Genomic DNA, 18,310 nt, shown 5'->3' on the forward strand with positions numbered 1-18,310 from the left:
TAAAGGTATCTTCAAAGGTTTATTAGATTTCACGTCCTCTCCAGTCCCTGGTCATTCTCATAATGCCTGCATACAATTCCAAACCACCCAACCTCCCAACTTTGAAAGATGCATCCTCACGAGCAAATACATAACCATTACTTGACATGCACACGCGACAGACACGAGACCATAATTTTCTGTCTAGTGTCATCTCGTGCACGTGTCATAATATGCTCACAATGTAACACAAATCACAAAGTGCATATAAGTAAATAGGTCAGTGGGTGACTGCTTTTCTAAGAGATATGATTTTACTACTTGCAATTTATAAGTTGAACTTCTAACAGTGAATTAGTAACTGTCTTCAAAGAACTGCATACGCACTGCAAAGTATAGTTCAGAGCATTGAATATTGTTGCAAAAAGGGTTCATTAGGGTAGAATTAGAGTCTTATTATTAAAGAAAACCCCCAACTATGGGGTTCCATTTTCAATTCTAAGTTTGTGCTTCTCCAGACCAAGCACTCTTAAACTACACTGCCTACCAGTATGGGTGACGTGTCAATCCTACATCTTGTAGTCCTCTGGCTTATGTAACATTTCATATAAGCTGATTTACAAACGTCTGATTGATTGTTTCTGTGTAATGTGTGTGTGTGATGCAAAGTGCTCTGACATCCTACACTGGTATGAGTGACGCTATATAACTAATTAAATGCATCTGAAAGAGAGAGGGTTATGGAGACTTGAAGGGCACTGTTAAAAGGTGGTGGTGAGGGCATCCATGGTGGAGGTAGTCACCACCTCCACCACGGATGGGGCGCCAACAAACATTGTCGCACCGGGCGCCATCAGCACTAAAGCCTGCCCTGTGCATTAATACATATGTGTTGCCTGGTGTTGTGCCAAATATAGGCTATGTATAAACCAAAATATTACATCACAGCACTTCTTGCATTCCTGCAGTTGTTTTTAAGCTCCCTTTGCCTGCCCATAAAGACAATCTTCTGCACATGTTGTATGAAAAGAGCCCTCCATAAAAACTATTTGTTCTGGTCATAGTTTATGGCTATATGAAATGGAGCATTGCAGTATTTTCTTTTTGTGTTTATTTAAATGATTTTCCAAAAGACTTCTAGTAACCCTTTCCTGTATCTCACCTACTCAATGGCAATGCAAGTCTGTTTAGGCTACTTTTCAGCCTTGTTTACTGGTACTAATGCCAGGACCACTTTAGCTTCACAACGCATATACCACTTAACAGGTACATATGTTAGCTTTTTCTTGACTCCTAGGTTACATAACTGACATTGCAAAGCTTAAAGACAAGCGGCATTAGGTGAAAGATAACCATGCTGGAGTTAGTGGATATTTGGTGTACCTACCCAAAGTCACAGAGCTTCACAACTCCTCCCTTGCCCAGCAGGATGTTCTGGGGCTTCATGTCCCGGTGCAGGATCCTGTGAGAGTGTAGATAATACAGCGCAGAGACCAGCTGACAGGCAATGTCCTGCACCTAGGGGAAGATTGGGTAAAGGGTCAAGGTGAGTGTTGTAAGACAAGGAGGTCCAGTAGTCCAAGTCTAGGTTATGGAAGATGATTTACTAGTTGTTATCATGAAGAGCCCCACCAGGAGCAGCCTCCCTGCTGCTCAGTCTGCACACTCCAACTGACACTCAGCACATCACCAGGCACCCATATACTCTATGACATCACCAAGCGTTCAACATTCCATTTATCACCAAGCACTCCAGCACTCATACTGGCTGAGCAGTAGGGAAGATGTAGCTAAGTAAAGAAATGGCAAAAGTTAAGTCACAACAGTGAGCACGAGAACACAGAACAGGAAGGGGGGTGGAAATAGGGCTGGGGAAGTGGGGGGTGTAGGAAACCGATTCAGGAAGCTGAATAAATTGGAGGAGAAGGAAGAAGGACAGGGAGAGGAGGAAGGCTAGAAAAAGGCGAAAAGGATGTGAAATAAAAGGAAGAAAGAAAGTGGGAAAGACAGATGGAAATAAAACTAGAATTTGGAAAGAGAGTGGGTAGAGAGGACATTAAAACAAAGATAGGTTACTAACCTACAACAATGGTTCTGCATTATGCGGTTTTTAAAACATGTATAAGCACTAAATCCCTCCATTCGTGCATAGGATCTCAGAACAGTTCAATGAGTTATTCTTCGTGCCAGTTCACGTGGCTCAGTTTGCCTATGCTGTGTCTTTGTTTTTGTTTTGCATATAATTTAGTGGTTTTGATGGAGCAAGGACTCATGGACTTGCTCGGAATCAATCCTCTCATTTGACTCCCTAACATGTTAATAATTACGTATTGTGTAAAACGAATACGCACCATATAAAAACGAGGGTTAGAGAAGCTTGCGTATGTGTTTGCTAACATGAATAAAATGAGTGGCTTTATAAAATGACTGCAAACTGGAAATCTTTATTGAGCATACGTCAATTGCATCTACGCAGTATGATGAGCTATCGCTTGGAGGGAAATTCTTTTGCATGGGCCGAAGGTAATAATATGGAGTCTTGAAGACTCACATGCTTTGCATCTGCTGGCTTGAAACTAAATTGAGTGAATTTACTAATGCCAATGCGGGGAAAGTATTAGTAAGAAAAGGGGATTAGAATAGAGATAGGTGGTATACAGTGAAACCATTCATTCTTGAAAGTAACATCTGTCTTTCTGACTTAATTACTAGTGCACATTTGGGCCTCTTGGGTATGTCTGGAATGAGCCGTATCACATGAGTTTTGTGCATGGAAAGTGTAAGTCAGTCCGGAAGGATGACGTGTGGTTCAGACAGAGTGCAAGGCCACAGCCTGCCTGCAGTCTGAGAACCGACAGTACAAGACCTGAATGAATAAGTAATGTGAATGCGGGTGGGAAAATAAAACATGAATAAAAATTAAGGGGATGGGTTTATTAACAAAGGGCTAACCAGAAAATAATGATATGTAAGCATGGTGTAATGATCTCCCCCCTTTGCCTGATCAATCAGAGTTAATATTTTTACGATATTGAAACATTAATGGGTGGTACATGAGGAACGAAAAGGTATAATTGAGGTCGTTTTTAGTTAGCTAGAGAGATGTCAATGCTGAATGCCGCAGAGCTCGGGATGCTGATGAAGAACCCAATGCAGAGCTAATCTCTATCCTAAATTATTAGGCTTAGAAAGAAGATCGCGGAAGAATCTCGAGGAGGAAGAGAGTGTCAGAGAGGGGTGCGACGTGACGGTCCGTGCTAGAGAGGTCATCTATTCTGTCCTGAATCCCATTCAGAAATTTTGTCTCCTGATCTATCCCGGGGGACCCCTACCAGTCCTTTGGCCAGGGGGTTGGTCTTCACACCATCCTAGGTAAATATAAATTTTGTGAAAGCGCAAATGCTCTTTTCTCTCAATCCTCTCCTTTCTGAGCATAAGTCATTGCAAGTTTGAAGTTTGTGTTGATGATATGATTAATTGAACGTGCTGTACTTTGAAATGATTCACATGCAAATAATTTAGATAAAGACTTAAAACTTTCCCAAGTCTGTGGTTATTTACTTTAAAGTATAAAGGTTATAATTAAGTTATAATTTTCACCATGAACTAGTTCAACTAATGGTCCATCGACCAGAGGAAATAACTTTTTGATCAGTGAAAGGTTGGTTAGGAATAAGGAATAATCAATCTTGAGGTATGACGAACTAATAAACTTTGACTACAGCAGTTTACTTAATGTGTGTGTGTTTATGGTCTCAGGTGTGAGTATATAGTATTGGAGCATCTGTTGTTGCTACGCCGCTGGATCAGTTTTCTCCAATAATATTTAATTTTCTCTCTTTGTAATTTTCACACTCTATGCTCTCAGTGGGAGCGCTAACGCCTCACATTAAATTCCAGATAATAAGTCTTACTTCTCTTTCTCTAGAGGGGGACATAAATCACTGTACAATCATCCCTGCTCTTACCTCAGCTTAGTTTTTAACTTAACGTATCTGCTCCCTGTTCTTATTGATTTTAAAATGGTCTGAGCGTATTGTTCTCTCTACACTTTCATCGGCTGCCACTTGCTTTACTTCTCTGAATCAAGATACCTGACTTAGCTCTTCCACATCTCTACTAGGTCCTCTTATTTCACATAGCATAGAAAATATAGAAGGTTGTAAAACTACAGTTTCCCCTCTCAGTGTATCTCTTTTCTGCTTTTCGATCTGCTTGCATGACAGTCATTTTAGAATGTCCAAACATGGAGTGACCTTCTGTTTTTAGGTCTAGCCTGTGTCGCTTAACTATTGTTTGTACGAAAAATATATTCTATGTTATACATACTGTTAGACCTGTCTGGATTTTTTGCGTAGTCCCTCCTCATTATTCTTTATTTTGTCCCCTTTTTGCCCCTCATACCCTTAATATTTTTGTGTCTACTACTTTTTATAGGTGTTGGTCAAGGGGATAGGTGTTCTTTTTCCCCCCATAATCTTTTACCTCAGGCCCAGAGGCCTGTTCTGACAGGGAAAGTTGGAGCCACAAAATGGTGGCTACCAACTGCCCTAACTGCCAAGTCCAGAACTCACACATAGACCAGCATAGGGCATTCCAGAACCTTCTGGTCCATTCTGGACCACTGAAGGGCAGCCTATAAAAGGCGGAATGCGGGGCAGCCATTTTGTCTACCTGTGAGAGTCAGCTGGAGGACAGGCTATCCTGGCAGGTGGGAGGAGACTAGTGTTAGGGTTGAACTCCTGGACTGGGAAGCAGCCTAATAATTCCACTTCTCTATTCCTCCTGTGGGTTCCTTGTCCTGTCCCCGCTGTGGAAGTTTCAGGGAGACCCTGGGCGCCTGACTGACCCCTAGCTTCAAAATAGTGGGGTGTAGGTAGGATAAGGAGACTGCGGCGCTGTGGAGCGCAGTCCTCTGCCCAGTGGTGGGAACTGAACTAAAGAGGGCTCCTGTTAACTGTCTAGTAAAAAGGGCTGGGGTCCTAGAGTGGAAAAAGCGCCCTGTGGCTTCATTCTGTGGAAGCCCCTTTGATCCCCCCTTTCCCTGTTGAGGGCAAGAAGTAAGCTTTTGACCTGGGTGGCACTGGGCATCTCTTACCTGTGTCAGGACTGGCAGGGAGCCGACACTTTACTAATTGACCAGTGGTTGGAGACTGGAGGAAGATTCCCTTGAGCCTGGGCAGCCTTGTGAGGCCAGCGCCGTAAACGGGACCCCGGGGGCACCTGTCGCGCTCTGTGACGGCGTCCGGTGAATCCAGGAGTGAGAGTGAGCGCAGTGCTCATGCCCGGCGCCAGCGCGCTAATTCCCCACTGAATTGGGGGACTGCCTGGAGAGGAGGGGCCGAGGATTGAGCAGGCCCGGTGCGGAGTCGCTTTTCCCCCGCGCATGCGCAGTGGAGCCCGGGGGTGTGGAAATCGACGTCGTCGTCCACCGCTGAGGAGAGCTGTGAGGAGGCGGCTTCGGCGAGTGGCTGAGACCGATCTGCGCGCCGAGGGACAGATCCGTGGTGGTGAGGAGCAGCCTGTTAAGCGGCTGTTGCGCTGTGTTTAGCGCTTCGGTTTTGCTCCACAGGGGGCTGAGAGACCGAGTAGGAGGAGAGAAGCATCTGAAAGGTACAGGGGGTGAGCGGAAGATCCGCCTGCTGGCCACCCTCACAAGTAAGCAGGGAGGAGTGAGGGGTAGCGTGGGAGAGCTGGTCAGGCCTCCTGATCGTCTGGCTTCCTCCCTACACTGATTATAATTGAGAGAGAGGAGGAGGGAGGAGAGCCTGGAAAACGAGAGGCTTAATTATTAAACATTAACTGACTCAAGAAGCCTGGTTACCAGTGGGGGTGCCAGGAGTATAAAGTCATAATCAACCCCTGGCTCTTGACTATCAATGACAGTTTGCCCCCCTCTGATGGAGTAGAGTGTCTGAAAAGCCAAAATAAAAGCATATTGCATAGTTAACTGTCCTATGGAATTAGAAGGGTTACCTACCAGACCTGGTTGTGGTGCATATTTAACTGTAATGAGCTATTGGAATTAATTAACAACTTGCATAGTAATTCAAGAGTATTATTGCTATTGCTGAGACCAGTTGTAAAGTATAGGTCATATTTAGAAACTATGCCTAATTAACTATTAGAAATTCTAGTAATGTAATGTGAATTCTTAATGCCAGTGACTCTGCTAAAAAGAATGCTAATACTGTGATGATATCTGCCTTTGCGTATATTGAGTAGTAGTTTCTCTTCCAAAACTTTAGCGGATTGTGATTTCACCTGACTGATGGTAAAGTACTGAACTGTAAATTCTAAAGCATAAAAGAATAGAAGATATTATTTTTATAAAGCAGTACTTATTTTCCTAAAATTTGGTGTAGTGTTGTTTTTGTGTGCTATTGCGTGAATTTACTTTTGGGTGGTCTGCAACCCTCACACTGTGCCTCTAGAAATTGCATGTCTTACCCCTAGGCCAGGCTACCCTAGGTGACCTGGCATCTCAGGTTCTAACACATACATAGATGGACTTTTTTGTCAGCCCTCTTAAGCCACTGGCCTATTCAATTGTCATTCATTCTACTTCCGCCTACCATGGCATTTGCTTAGTCCTCTCATTGTCTCTAGCACAGAAATCATTGGCGGCTGTAACCCTACTGTGTGCCCTCTCACAGTTTCTTCTATCCCACCTGCTAGCATTACGACCATTGTAAAATGAGGAAACACAGATGAACCTTCTGTTTTTAAGGCCGGCCTTTGAGGCAGCATTAGGTGTCTCACTTGACTATTGTTTTTAGGAAACAAATACATTACTATACATATACATAGGGTCTTATTTCAGCCCTCTTAAGACACTGGTCTATTCATTTGTCATTCAAGTTTTGCTTCCACCTACCACTGCATACAGCATGGCGTAATGGAACAACCCACTTCAGCCATTGGCTTCCCTGGCTGAGTGATAGAACTCTGCTCTTGCATAATATGCACATTCAGAAAAAGTAGCCCCCTTCATTGCCATAATTGGTGAGGCAGTGTATCTTTTTTGTTATACGTTTTTCGTTAGTGTTTGTCATCAGACTGTAATGCATATTGCAAATTAAATGCAAAAACCATTTAACTGTAGACTTCCAAAGGCCAGCCCTACTGACTTTGATAGGGGTTATTTTTTATTGTAATGCCATGTTATTCTTGCAGTTATTAAATCCAGATGTAATATTCTGAATGTGTTTTTTGCGTGACATCAATGCCATTTAGCCTGAGTATTTCACACCTCTTTCCGAAATTTCAAGAGAAAAATCTCTTCTTTAAATACTAAGAATATTATAATATATAACACCATTCATGTTATTAATAGTAATAAGAGCAACGATAGTATCAATAATAATGAAAATGATCAACATTACTGCAATTTGGTATTACTTTATTAAAAAGCCCGAAATTCTGAAATTAGAACAGCGCTAACAGTTTTCTATACACAAAAGGGTCACATAAAAAATGGTACAGAAAGACAGTCAACTTTAAACACGTCAAGTGGAATGTGTCCCTTAAAGGCATGTGAAAGCAGGAGTAAAGCTGATCAAAATAAGGTTGTGTTGCCCTCGGGATTCAATATCTTAATTCGAGCTTAAGAAGTATTATAATGTTTAGTGACAACTTTGTGTGCACACTGTGGTGGGGCTCCACCCAGGCCCTCCATATCAGAAAGTGCCAGGGTTACTAGAGCATGTGCACTTGACACTGTATGCAATACAAGCAGGGGTAAAGGCAGATGTGAAGGTACCCTACCAACAAAGCAGCTAGCATGCCCATCCATGTGTATTGCTAATTTCTATTTCTCACTGTAGATTGTACTTCTGTTCTTAGTGTCAACTGCTGTAAGACCAAATTCACACAATGGACTTCTTCACAAGCTCCAGGTCAATCGAATGTGTTTTTGGTGTTCCTGATACTGCTAAGGTCAGCAGGTCAACTGTCAGCTGTGCCTGGTCAGAATTCAGCACCACCCTCCCACTACCTGGAGCAGTTACTCGGGCAAGGAAACAGATACTACCGGCTGAAGGGATAGTAACAGCTGCACCCCTCTAGGACAAAACTGATATGACTATAGATCTCTTAGAATAAATTCCTGCCAACTCTGCAAGCTTAATACATTTCTTAATAGGGATGCAGTATATGATGCAACTAGCCTGGAAACAGAGACAGACTTATAAGGTAAAGAAACTTGTAGAAGGAGGGTGGTACATCCTAGAGGGTTGCCCTTCACAAGGCTATAAAGCTGGTATTTGTACATGGGTGGAGAGAAGCATCAACAATGATCCTATAGCTTGCGATGGTCACATAAAAGCCGGATCTGAATACTTTAAACATTTGCAAGTATTGGTCTTCATTTAGGAAGCTGCGTTTGCTGCATAGAATAGCGAGGCAGCGGCTTTCTGTCCCTCTAGGACATGTGGATCCATCCTTCATCAGCCTGCTCGATTCAGATTTTGAGAAAATTCCCTACACGGAATCCTGATTTAGTCTCAAGAGAGACCAGTCATGATATCCCACACACATCTTGTCCCTATGGTCCACACAGCAATCCTCCTCCAACTTCCACACTCTCCCCTCATTTCAGGCCCATGTTTAACCTCTCCCCACAAGCCTACAGCTTTACCTGCTCCTCTGGAAGGCTGCCATCATCCTCCAGAATCTGAAAGAGTTCCCCTTCTGCATAGTCTGTAACCACCACCACCTGTGGAGAAGAAAGAAGCACAATCATGTTAGAGGTGGATGTGGAGGTAGGTGATTAGGTCAGGTATCGTGTCAATGAGGGTAAAACCCATTGTGGCACTATCAGAAAGAAGTGGCAGTCAAGCAGTCACCCAGGTCAGCAGGGGCTGCATTTATTAAAAACCTCAAATTGCAGCATGCAATGAAGAAGGGGTCACATGAGTAAACAGTACAGCAGATGCATGTCACATCTATGACAGTCCCACATCTTGATACATAGAGAGAATTACAGAAGGAGGGGGAATTACCCATCTCGTCAGTACCACTGGAGTCATGGAGATGCCTATATGGGAGGGGCCATCTTGGAAGAGTGACAAAGGATCAAAGCACATTATTTTCCCACACTAAACACTAAACTGTGGTGCATGTGTTGAATATCTGGGAGCTGCCAGATGGAGTTTATAAAAAGAAGAGGGAATGATAACACCAACCGGTCTCTGATTGGTGAAATTAATGGCTGCTGAATGCTGTGATGGGTTGGGGAGGTCAACTGTCAATAGCTCTCCTTGCCAGCAATCATGACAAGCTCCGGTATGAAGATAACCTTGGAGGGGTGGGTGAGAGTTCCATGCTGACATTCCCTTGGAGTAGGGACTGAAGTCTCTCAGAAGGCTGAAGGGAGGATTCAGTAATATCTGGTTGTGATATAGAGAGTGTCATTGCACTGTTAGTGTTGCTTTCCCCACTGGTAACAATAATAGAGTTCTTGGGGGGGGCGGGGTCGCTCTAATTTTGTAACCCTCGCAGTTCACTATATGTTTTTTTTTTGTCTCTGTCCGATGTGTAGATGATGTTAGGGTGCAGTAGGTTGGGATTCCCTTTGGGTCTCAAAGTGGTTAACATGTGAAGGACACATTTTCTGGGATGGCGTACTGTGACAAATCATCTTTTCAGACTCAATGTTGATATCTAGATATATGATTTTGGGTTGCTGTAGATTGGATTTTCCAGGGGAAATGGAAAGGCAGGAGAGGGAAGATGTACTCACTTAATACCAAGCTATGCTCCCTGCTAGGCAAACTTTGTTGATATACCATATATGGGTCTTCTTGGTGGTAGGCAATCATCACTGCCCACTATGGGTAGGTGAGGTGTACCTTTATTCTCTTGTATCCCACCACTTCCCATGTACGGTGATCATTGCTTTACAATTTGGGCTGAGTTTTACAAGTACACATACACAAGAGTACCGTAGTGGCGAAGGTAGAGAAAGTCACTCACCTCCTTGTCAGTTTCAAAGCTGTCCAGCATGCGGATGATGTTAGGGTGCCGCAAGCCCCTCATGATATCTATCTCCCTCACCAGGTTCTTCAGTTCCTTCTCCAATCGTCCGACTTTAGGGATAAACTTCAGGGCAACAACCTTAAAACAAAGATAAAGGTCAACTGTAGCACCCTCATCTTGAAACATACCAGTCACCTCTACTTAGGACTTCTCAGTGCATGTCACAAATATCAGATTTAGCTGTGACCGATCACTTTTTCAAACAGTTCAACTTCATCTCACATGCAGATATCCCAATGTTATTTCTGATATCCTATACAATAATCCGCTACATTTAACTTGTTACTTTCAGACACTCAACCCAACTTTACTAGGCATCCTTTCCTGTCATGGAGGTGTGTGTTACCTGTGACTTTTAATTCCCAAAGAGGTACAAAAGGGGGTGGTGATGGACGGAGCATCTGAACCAATCAAATACTCACACCCAGTCAAAAGATCTGGGTTTGATCCATCACCATTCTTTAGCCCACTCTGCCACCCCAGTTCAGACATGGCTATATGCAAATCAGTCTGACCCTGTGCCTCATGGGAACAGTCCAGCCCGAACTGCCAAGCCATGCCTTCCCTGGACCGGATACAAGCTTCCGAGGACCGGTTTCTGGCATTCCAGCCGTCTTCAGCCCGGCTTGCTTGAATCCAGTGGCAAAGTGAGCAAGGGACTCACGTCTGAGCATACCCTGCCACACTTATGGCGGCCAAAGCGGTACAAAAGGGGGTGGTGATGGACGGAGCATCTGAACCAATCAAACACTCACACCCAGTCAAAAGATCTGGGTTTGATCCATCACCGTTCTTTAGCCCACTCTGCCACCCCAGTTCAGACATGGCTATATGCAAATCAGTCTGAACCTGTGCCTCATGGGAACAGTCCAGCCCGAACTGCCAAGCCATGCCTTCCCTGGACCGGAAACAAACTTCCGAGGACCGGTTTCTGGCATTCCAGCCGTCTTCAGCCCGGCTTGCTTGAATCCAGTGGCAAAGTGAGCAAGGGACTCACGTCTGAGCATACCCTGCCACACTTATGGCGGCCAAAGCGGTGCAAAAGGGGGTGGTGATGGACGGAGCATCTGAACCAATCAAATACTCACACCCAGTCAAAAGATCTGGGTTTGATCCATCACCGTTCTTTAGCCCACTCTGCCACCCCAGTTCAGACATGGCTATATGCAAATCAGTCTGACCCTGTGCCTCATGGGAACAGTCCAGCCCGAACTGCCAAGCCATGCCTTCCCTGGACCGGAAACAAGCTTCCGAGGACCGGTTTCTGGCATTCCAGCCGTCTTCAGCCCGGCTTGCTTGAATCCAGTGGCAAAGTGAGCAAGGGACTCACATCTGAGCATACCTTGCCACACTTATGGCGGCCAAAGCGGTACAAAAGGGGGTGGTGATGGACGGAGCATCTGAACCAATCAAACACTCACACCCAGTCAAAAGATCTGGGTTTGATCCATCACCGTTCTTTAGCCCACTCTGCCACCCCAGTTCAGACATGGCTTGGCAGTTCGGGCTGGACTGTTCCCATGAGGAACAGGGCCAAGACTGATTTGCATATGGCCATGTCTGAACTGGGGTGGCTTGGTGAGCAAAATAACGATGGATTAAACCCAGATCTGTGACTGCAACATTCCGTCCATTCTCTTGTGTGTTTTACTTTTAATTCCCAACCAGGTAGTCAACTTTACTTGTGACCACTCTCCTCCTGTCACAAGCCAACTCTGCCTATGTCTGCTCCACTAACGTAATATAGGTCAAATGTACCTTAAGTTCTCACTTCCAGTCACAATTTCTCCCCTAAGTCACCCTGAGAGGCCAGATAGCCTTCCTGATAAACACATATTAAAATAAACGAGTGTTACCTCACCAGACAGACAATAAAGGTGAAAGGCTGCCATGAAACACCTTTCTTTTGTCTGCAAAAGTAACTAGATCAACCAAAAACATACCCACGGTCTATTTTATGAGGTGCTCCCACCCACATTTCAAACTATCACATTGTTACTTTAAAGTAACCGACCTCTTAATGGACTGCCCCTTTCACTTGGTCTTCATGAAACAATGTACAACAGCCTCTAGTCAGGCTGAAAGTGAGTCGTGAGGTGTACACTGTGGTGCGCTGTGCCCACTTGAAAATTAGGTATCCATGTCAAGCAGTCTGTAGTTAGTCTGAGAGGCAATAAATCAATATGGGTTGCTAAACCAATACTGCATTCAAAATTGCCAATTTTTAAGAATTTAATAGGATTCAGAAACGGATTTGTACTCCAAATGTTGTCACTCTGCTGAAGACTCTAAGCTATTAATCTGGGCGAGAAAACCTCTGTATGTGGTCTGCTGCCGCATGCTTACAGACCACATGAGCGTGGGATGCAAGCCTACTTAATAAGCAAAGACTAAGATTGAATCTGATTGACAAGGTCAGACTGGCAATATGGGGCATTGGGTGTTTCCCCAGGAGGCGGAGTTTTGTCCGGTGGCAGCTTTGACTCATCTAAGTTAGCGCAGAAGGTTAATATGCCTGCTGCAAAGAGCGTCAACTATGCAGATCACAGAACAGTATTTTATGTTCATAGCTCAGTGGGTTACTGCTTTTGTCACAGGGATCCTTTAGTTATTGTGCAGTTCATAAATTATAATCATAATCTAGGTTAGAAAGTTATGTTTTTTCCCAGTCTTTCATTAGCCTAATTTTGCTATGAAGTGTTTGTTTGGGTAGAAAAAAGTTGTTTTTAGTAAAGTAAACCATAACGACTGTGTTACATTCTGAAGCCTGAGTTCGTACTTCCTCAGACCAAGCACTCTTTAAAAAGGCCTACCAGTGTGGATGTCATGTGAATCCTACACCTTGTAGTCCCCTTTGTCTCATGTGACATTTTTATACACTGATTTGCACACGTATGACTCATTGCCTCTGTATGTGTGTGTGTGAGTAAATTGCTGGCACACTGGTATGAGAGACGCTATAAAGCAATTGAAATAAATGTGAGAGAGGGACTATCGAGAGATGAGAGGTCCTGTTGGAGGGTGATAGAAAGCTAACAAATCTCAACCAACCTCTGAGTAGAAGTTGTCCCTCTGTGCACAGCTGAGTGGAAACACAATTAGAGAAAATTCACTGGATTTTGAAAGTGCGAAAGAAAAATAATTTGAATGAGATTGATCATGAGGATAATGATCATTAAAGAACTTTGATTGAAGAACTTCATGGTGAACGTTTTTGATTAGAAAAAATATTGGACTATAAACATTGTGTTTCCACTCAGCTGTGCACAGAGGGACAACCTCTACTCAAAGGTTGCTTGAGTTTTGTTAGTATTCATTACGCTGCTTGGAATAGAAAGCGATACCTTTGTAGCACGCTACAACCTAACAACATTTTCAACTTTGGATAATAAGGCTGTGTGAGTCCTAAATTTTTTTTTGGATGATAGAAAACCCCAACAAAGATTGTTGTATCCTGGTGTTCAGCAAGGTCATCATTTACTAAGATTTGAAAACGAATACAATTGAATATATATTGTAAAATGTGTGGTAGAATGCACAATTTTTGCCCTTTTTCCCCCAGATTTTCATTGGGGGAGAACAACCCCAAGCCCCCTTGTAGTGGTCAGGCCGCTTGCTGCACTGGCTGGCTATGTACCGTATGGGGGCTGATCCGATAACATTTGCCAGAGTTGCTCTGGGTTTCCAGTCTGGCCCTACTGATTGACATGTATGCAACTTAGAGGAGTGAATTGGATTATGACTTCACTATGAAAATCCATTTGGAGGGGCTGTGTGATGTTCTAGTTAGCCCAGACATTGTTTTATTAGCCCAGAAACTCAAATATAGCCATTCTGACTCAATCCAAGATGCCCAAAAGGAAAGATTTTGGCAGCCCGAGATACTGTGCAAATGAGCTTAAATCACTTGCAATAACAACATACAACAATACACTGAAAACAGAGACCAATTTCATTACACAAGCACAACAGAAGACTGAGGCCCCAATTACAATCTGTGAGGAATTGAATGTGGAGATTTTGGGTGGCTGGTATTCATGATAACGGACAGAATCTTCATATATAGTTCCTGCCATTATGAGTTAAACGCATTGGAATGGAGATTAACTGTTGTAACTTTGTCGCTGACTGGCAGGGTGGCCGCCCTCATCATGCTTTTGCACCAGGAAGGCACTTTAAATTCCTGCAATCAGGGGCGGCTCTAGGCTCATGGCGGCCCTGGGCAGGGAGCGTAGGTAGGGGGCCCCCGGGGGAACAGGTAGGGGGGCCCCGGAGAAACGCAGGCGCGGAAGCCAGTGAAGAGGGGGGGGGTGTCAGGGTGTTTGGAAGTGGAACAGAGACGGAGGCCGCCAAATTCCTGCCAGGGGCCGCCACGCAAATATGTATCCATCCTCAGAGGATTATTATATTAAGGATATATATTGGCGTGGTAGCCCCTGGAGTTTGGTGGCCCTGTGCAGGTGCACAGCTTGCATATGCCTAAGGCCGCCCCTGCTGCAATCACTCCCGCAGCACAGGTTGGAACTTTGACAGTGGACTGCAGGCACCAGTTTCCCTTGCGGCAGGGAGACCGTCCTCATCATGCTTTTGCACCTTAAAGGTGCTTTAAATTCCTGCAATCACTCCTACAGCGCAGGTTTAAACTTTGGCTGTAGACTGCAGGCACCAGTTTCCTTTGTGGCAGGTAGGCCGCCCTTATCATGCTTTAGTGTCGGGAAGGCGCGGTAAATTCTCGTAATCACTCCCACCACGTAGATTGGAACTTTGCCGCAGACTGCAAGCACCAGTTTCCCTTGCGACAGTGAGGCCACCCTCATCACGCTTTCATGCCAAGAAGGCGCTGTAAATGCCTGCAATCACTCACCCACAGCGCGGAAAGCACGCGGAGGGTGTGCCCGGGCCAATACCAGGCCAAGAGCGGGCCCGTCTGTGCCTGGAGAAGGCTGGGTCACCGCTCTTGACTTTGCAATTTGCTGAAGTTTGCTGTGTTGGGAGCGGGCCAGAGGACCACAGCCCCTAGATTCCATCACTGTTCCTTTGGTTGTGATGGAGAAGCGTACTACTCCTGTCCCCATGAAGTCAAGCTGCCCTTCCTCTTACCTGGATGGTTACATTAAATACACAATGGTGGCCTTAAATAAGGAAATAAAGCATGTAGAGTGTTGCATCTCTGGCACCTTAGCGGTGGGACCTGGATCTGGGCTTATTTCTTTAGGGGAAACTGGTTCAGAGGTTTTGTGTGACATGGTGCAGGGCCCTGCTCAAGAGTTGGTTGTAGTGCCACCTCCCTTCAACAATGCTTCGTCTATTGATCCTGGACTGATTCCTAGTATAGTGACCACTTCACCACATTAGAATGGCCCCACCTGCTAAATGGAAAAGGCGTCTTGGGTTAAGGAAACCTGACTCGTTTGTTGCACCTCAATCTCATCATATCATTGACTCTATTTCACTCAGCTATGTGGACTTAGACTCTTTCCAGAGACTTTTTTAGACAATGTGAGGGGTGTGGTTGAAAGTTTGCTAGCACCTATATGTGCCAGGCTGGGGGCCATCGAAGAACTTTTATCTAGTGTTAAGGCAAGGTGCGCTACTCCTACCATTACCCAGCCTATTATGCACTCGTAGGCGGCTGGAGGGCTGACAACATGTCCCGCGTCACCCCCGAGCTCGCAGCTTAATCTCCAGTTACCCCCATCAGTTTCTCACTGTAACCCTCCCCAGTTTTGTCCACAAAAGGTTGTTCTTGGGTCTAGGAGGGAGGGTAATTCTAACATCATGGGGGTAGTTTAAGTGTGGGCATATCTATTAATTCTGTGAGAAGTGTGCAACTTCTTCGATCAGCAGCGGATAATAATGCAGCGGGTTCCTGTAACAGCCTGTTGTCCTTATTTACTAATAATGGCTGATGTCCCTCCTTTGCCCCAGAGCTCAGTTGAGTTGCCAGTCCAGCTAAGAAACAAAGTTTTTCATTGGCTGCGGTCTAAGTCTATTTTTCCAATCTCTGGTGTGGATCAAATTCTGACGACATGGCAGGTGGGCTGGATTTATCCATTCAGAAAACCATTAGAGGGAGATTGTGTCATTATTAATGTCAGACATCCCAGGTTTGCAAGGGAGAGTCTGCATAAGTCCTCGTCCGACCTCTCCAAGGGGGTAATGTCCACCTCTTCTCCTAGGGTTTTTTCTATCACCATCTATTTAAGGCTTCTGTTTGATCTATCGACCTTGCACCCCCCGCCCCGCTCATCCCCATTGATGCCACGATTACTGGTAACCATCCATTTTACCTTACACTCTCAAACAGGTTTCATGCTTTGAATGATATGAAGAAAGGAAGATTGACTGTCAGATACTTTTGGTTTGAATGACCCTTCAACTTCTACAAGTGTATCTCCCTGCCACATAAACAAGTCTCCAGATGATTCTAACTCTCCTGCTCTATGTACTACCCCTCTGCTTGGCAACGGGGCATTGGCTAGGACTACTTCTGTTTTGTTAGAATACTGCACAGTTGGGTTGGCAGGCCCAGAACACACCATAAGCAGGGTGTTGAAGCACAACACAACACTGATCAGTGTCCCTCTGCTCACTGCTATCCATAGATGTGAGTGATCACATCTTACATCACTCTCTCATCAATGTATCTTCAAATGTAAGTATATAAATGATGATACTTCTTCAACTTGTGATTACTAACTCCGGATTGTCAAGCCTGTTCCCATTACACACCAAGCTCAGCGTTTTCTTAATTGTGGAGGATGCATGAACTCATGAAAGCACAATAGATTCACACGAAAGCGTATGCTGTGGGGACTGCTGGAGGCATTGTGAATTTACTTCCTATTTGTGACTTGCAAAGGTCCACGAATTCTGGTGGCAGGAACCGACAGTGACAGCACATTGTTACTGCACGCCTCTTTCTCTCCTAACTTAGAGATGGTATTGTGGACTTGATTCCTGATCCCTACGGTCACATTGAGGTCCTCTAGCCTACTGCTCATTTCTCATGGGTACTATACCCATTAGTAACTGTATTTATTCCCACACAGTGGTGAACCTTTATCACAGTCTGCGTGCTGTGGTGTACAGCTAGCTTAATGGCTTAATTTGTCTAAGTCCCCAAGGCAATTCCCAATTCCTGAAGAGACCCTTGAATTAAATGCCGTTGACACTTATTACAAACTGCTTGTCATTTCATGACTGACACGTACACAGACAACGATTGGTCTGTTCTAATGGATTAACAAATATGCAGCGGTTTACATATCAATGCACCTTTGTATTTCTCTACACTGCTTATTCACGAGTTTGGTTGTGGTTTTCTCACATGGGGTCACTTTGCATCAATCCCTTGTAAATGCCGAATGAAGATGTAGTTTATGATGTGAATAAATCTGTTCTCATACCTGGAACCTGCTGTTCATAGCTGTTTATAAATGTTCTAGATCAGATTAACTACAGTAATTTTGTTGTCTTTGTCAAGTATTTTGTTGTAAATGAGTTCTTTGTGAACCATTGTGACTTGGTTTTTTAACCAAAATAGTTTGCATCTGTTTTTGTCAGCCAACAGCATTAAGCATGGTCAAAGTTGCAGGCCCGCACTTATAATGGGAATCGCCCCAGCACACTTAGCGCTCTAGGCTCAGTAAAACTGATCTGACTGAACTTCTCCCTGACTACTTGGGGCCAGATGACAGCTATGTTCCTGATGCAGACTCCTGAGTGCCAACCCTACCCAATGTCTAATTCTCAGATTCCAGGATATCTCTGGTTCATTTATATTGCCAATCCCGAGGGGCATCTTGATCTGAAAAGCGAAGTGAAGGGGTTCGAGTCGAGGGTAGACCCGGGTAGATGCCGTCTACCCACTATTTTCAGAGGGTAGATGCTGTCTACCCTGCTGCAAAGCTGGCTGCCTTCAGCTGGAATTCACAGAAATATGCTGAGCTCGTCCCAGTGTGATGTTCAGACATCTGGACACTTTTAGCAGTGTCTGCTGGTTGTCTGCTTTTGTTCCGAGCAGCAAAGTGCTGGCGGGGAAGGGGCTTATCAGATGCAAGCTGGGCCCATAACAAAAGCCATAGTTAAGAGGCCATTAGGCCTCTTTTTTGGGGGAGGAGTATCCTGGCTGGGAGCTATCTGGAGCCTCACGCCTAGATGCATTGGAGCAGAAAGAAAGGCTCACATCTTATCACTTCACAGGTACTTAAGAGAGAAAGGCTTTTGACTTTGTTCAGCCCCAGTATATGAGAGATATATATGCATACATTGTAAGAATGTTAGCCGTGTT

The 18,310-nt window shown here is 44.6% G+C and overlaps 1 protein-coding gene across 4 annotated transcripts in view; it reads right to left on the reverse strand.

The window, feature by feature from the left end:
* STK36 (serine/threonine kinase 36) overlaps positions 1-18,310 on the reverse strand; it is a 272,812-nt gene that overhangs the window by 243,677 nt on the left and 10,825 nt on the right. For all 4 annotated transcript variants that reach the window (XM_078652681.1, XM_078652680.1, XM_078652678.1 and 1 more), the window contains exons 2-4: positions 9,955-10,095; positions 8,618-8,695; positions 1,367-1,497 (exon numbers count right to left, since the gene is read on the reverse strand). In XM_078652681.1, the coding sequence (XP_078508807.1) occupies positions 1,367-1,497; positions 8,618-8,695; positions 9,955-10,095 (350 nt within the window). The remainder of the gene's footprint in view (positions 1-1,366; positions 1,498-8,617; positions 8,696-9,954; positions 10,096-18,310) is intronic.

Source organism: Lissotriton helveticus, chromosome 7 (assembly GCF_964261635.1).
Source record: "Lissotriton helveticus chromosome 7, aLisHel1.1, whole genome shotgun sequence".
In the NCBI taxonomy this organism is placed as follows: Eukaryota; Metazoa; Chordata; class Amphibia; order Caudata; family Salamandridae; genus Lissotriton; species Lissotriton helveticus.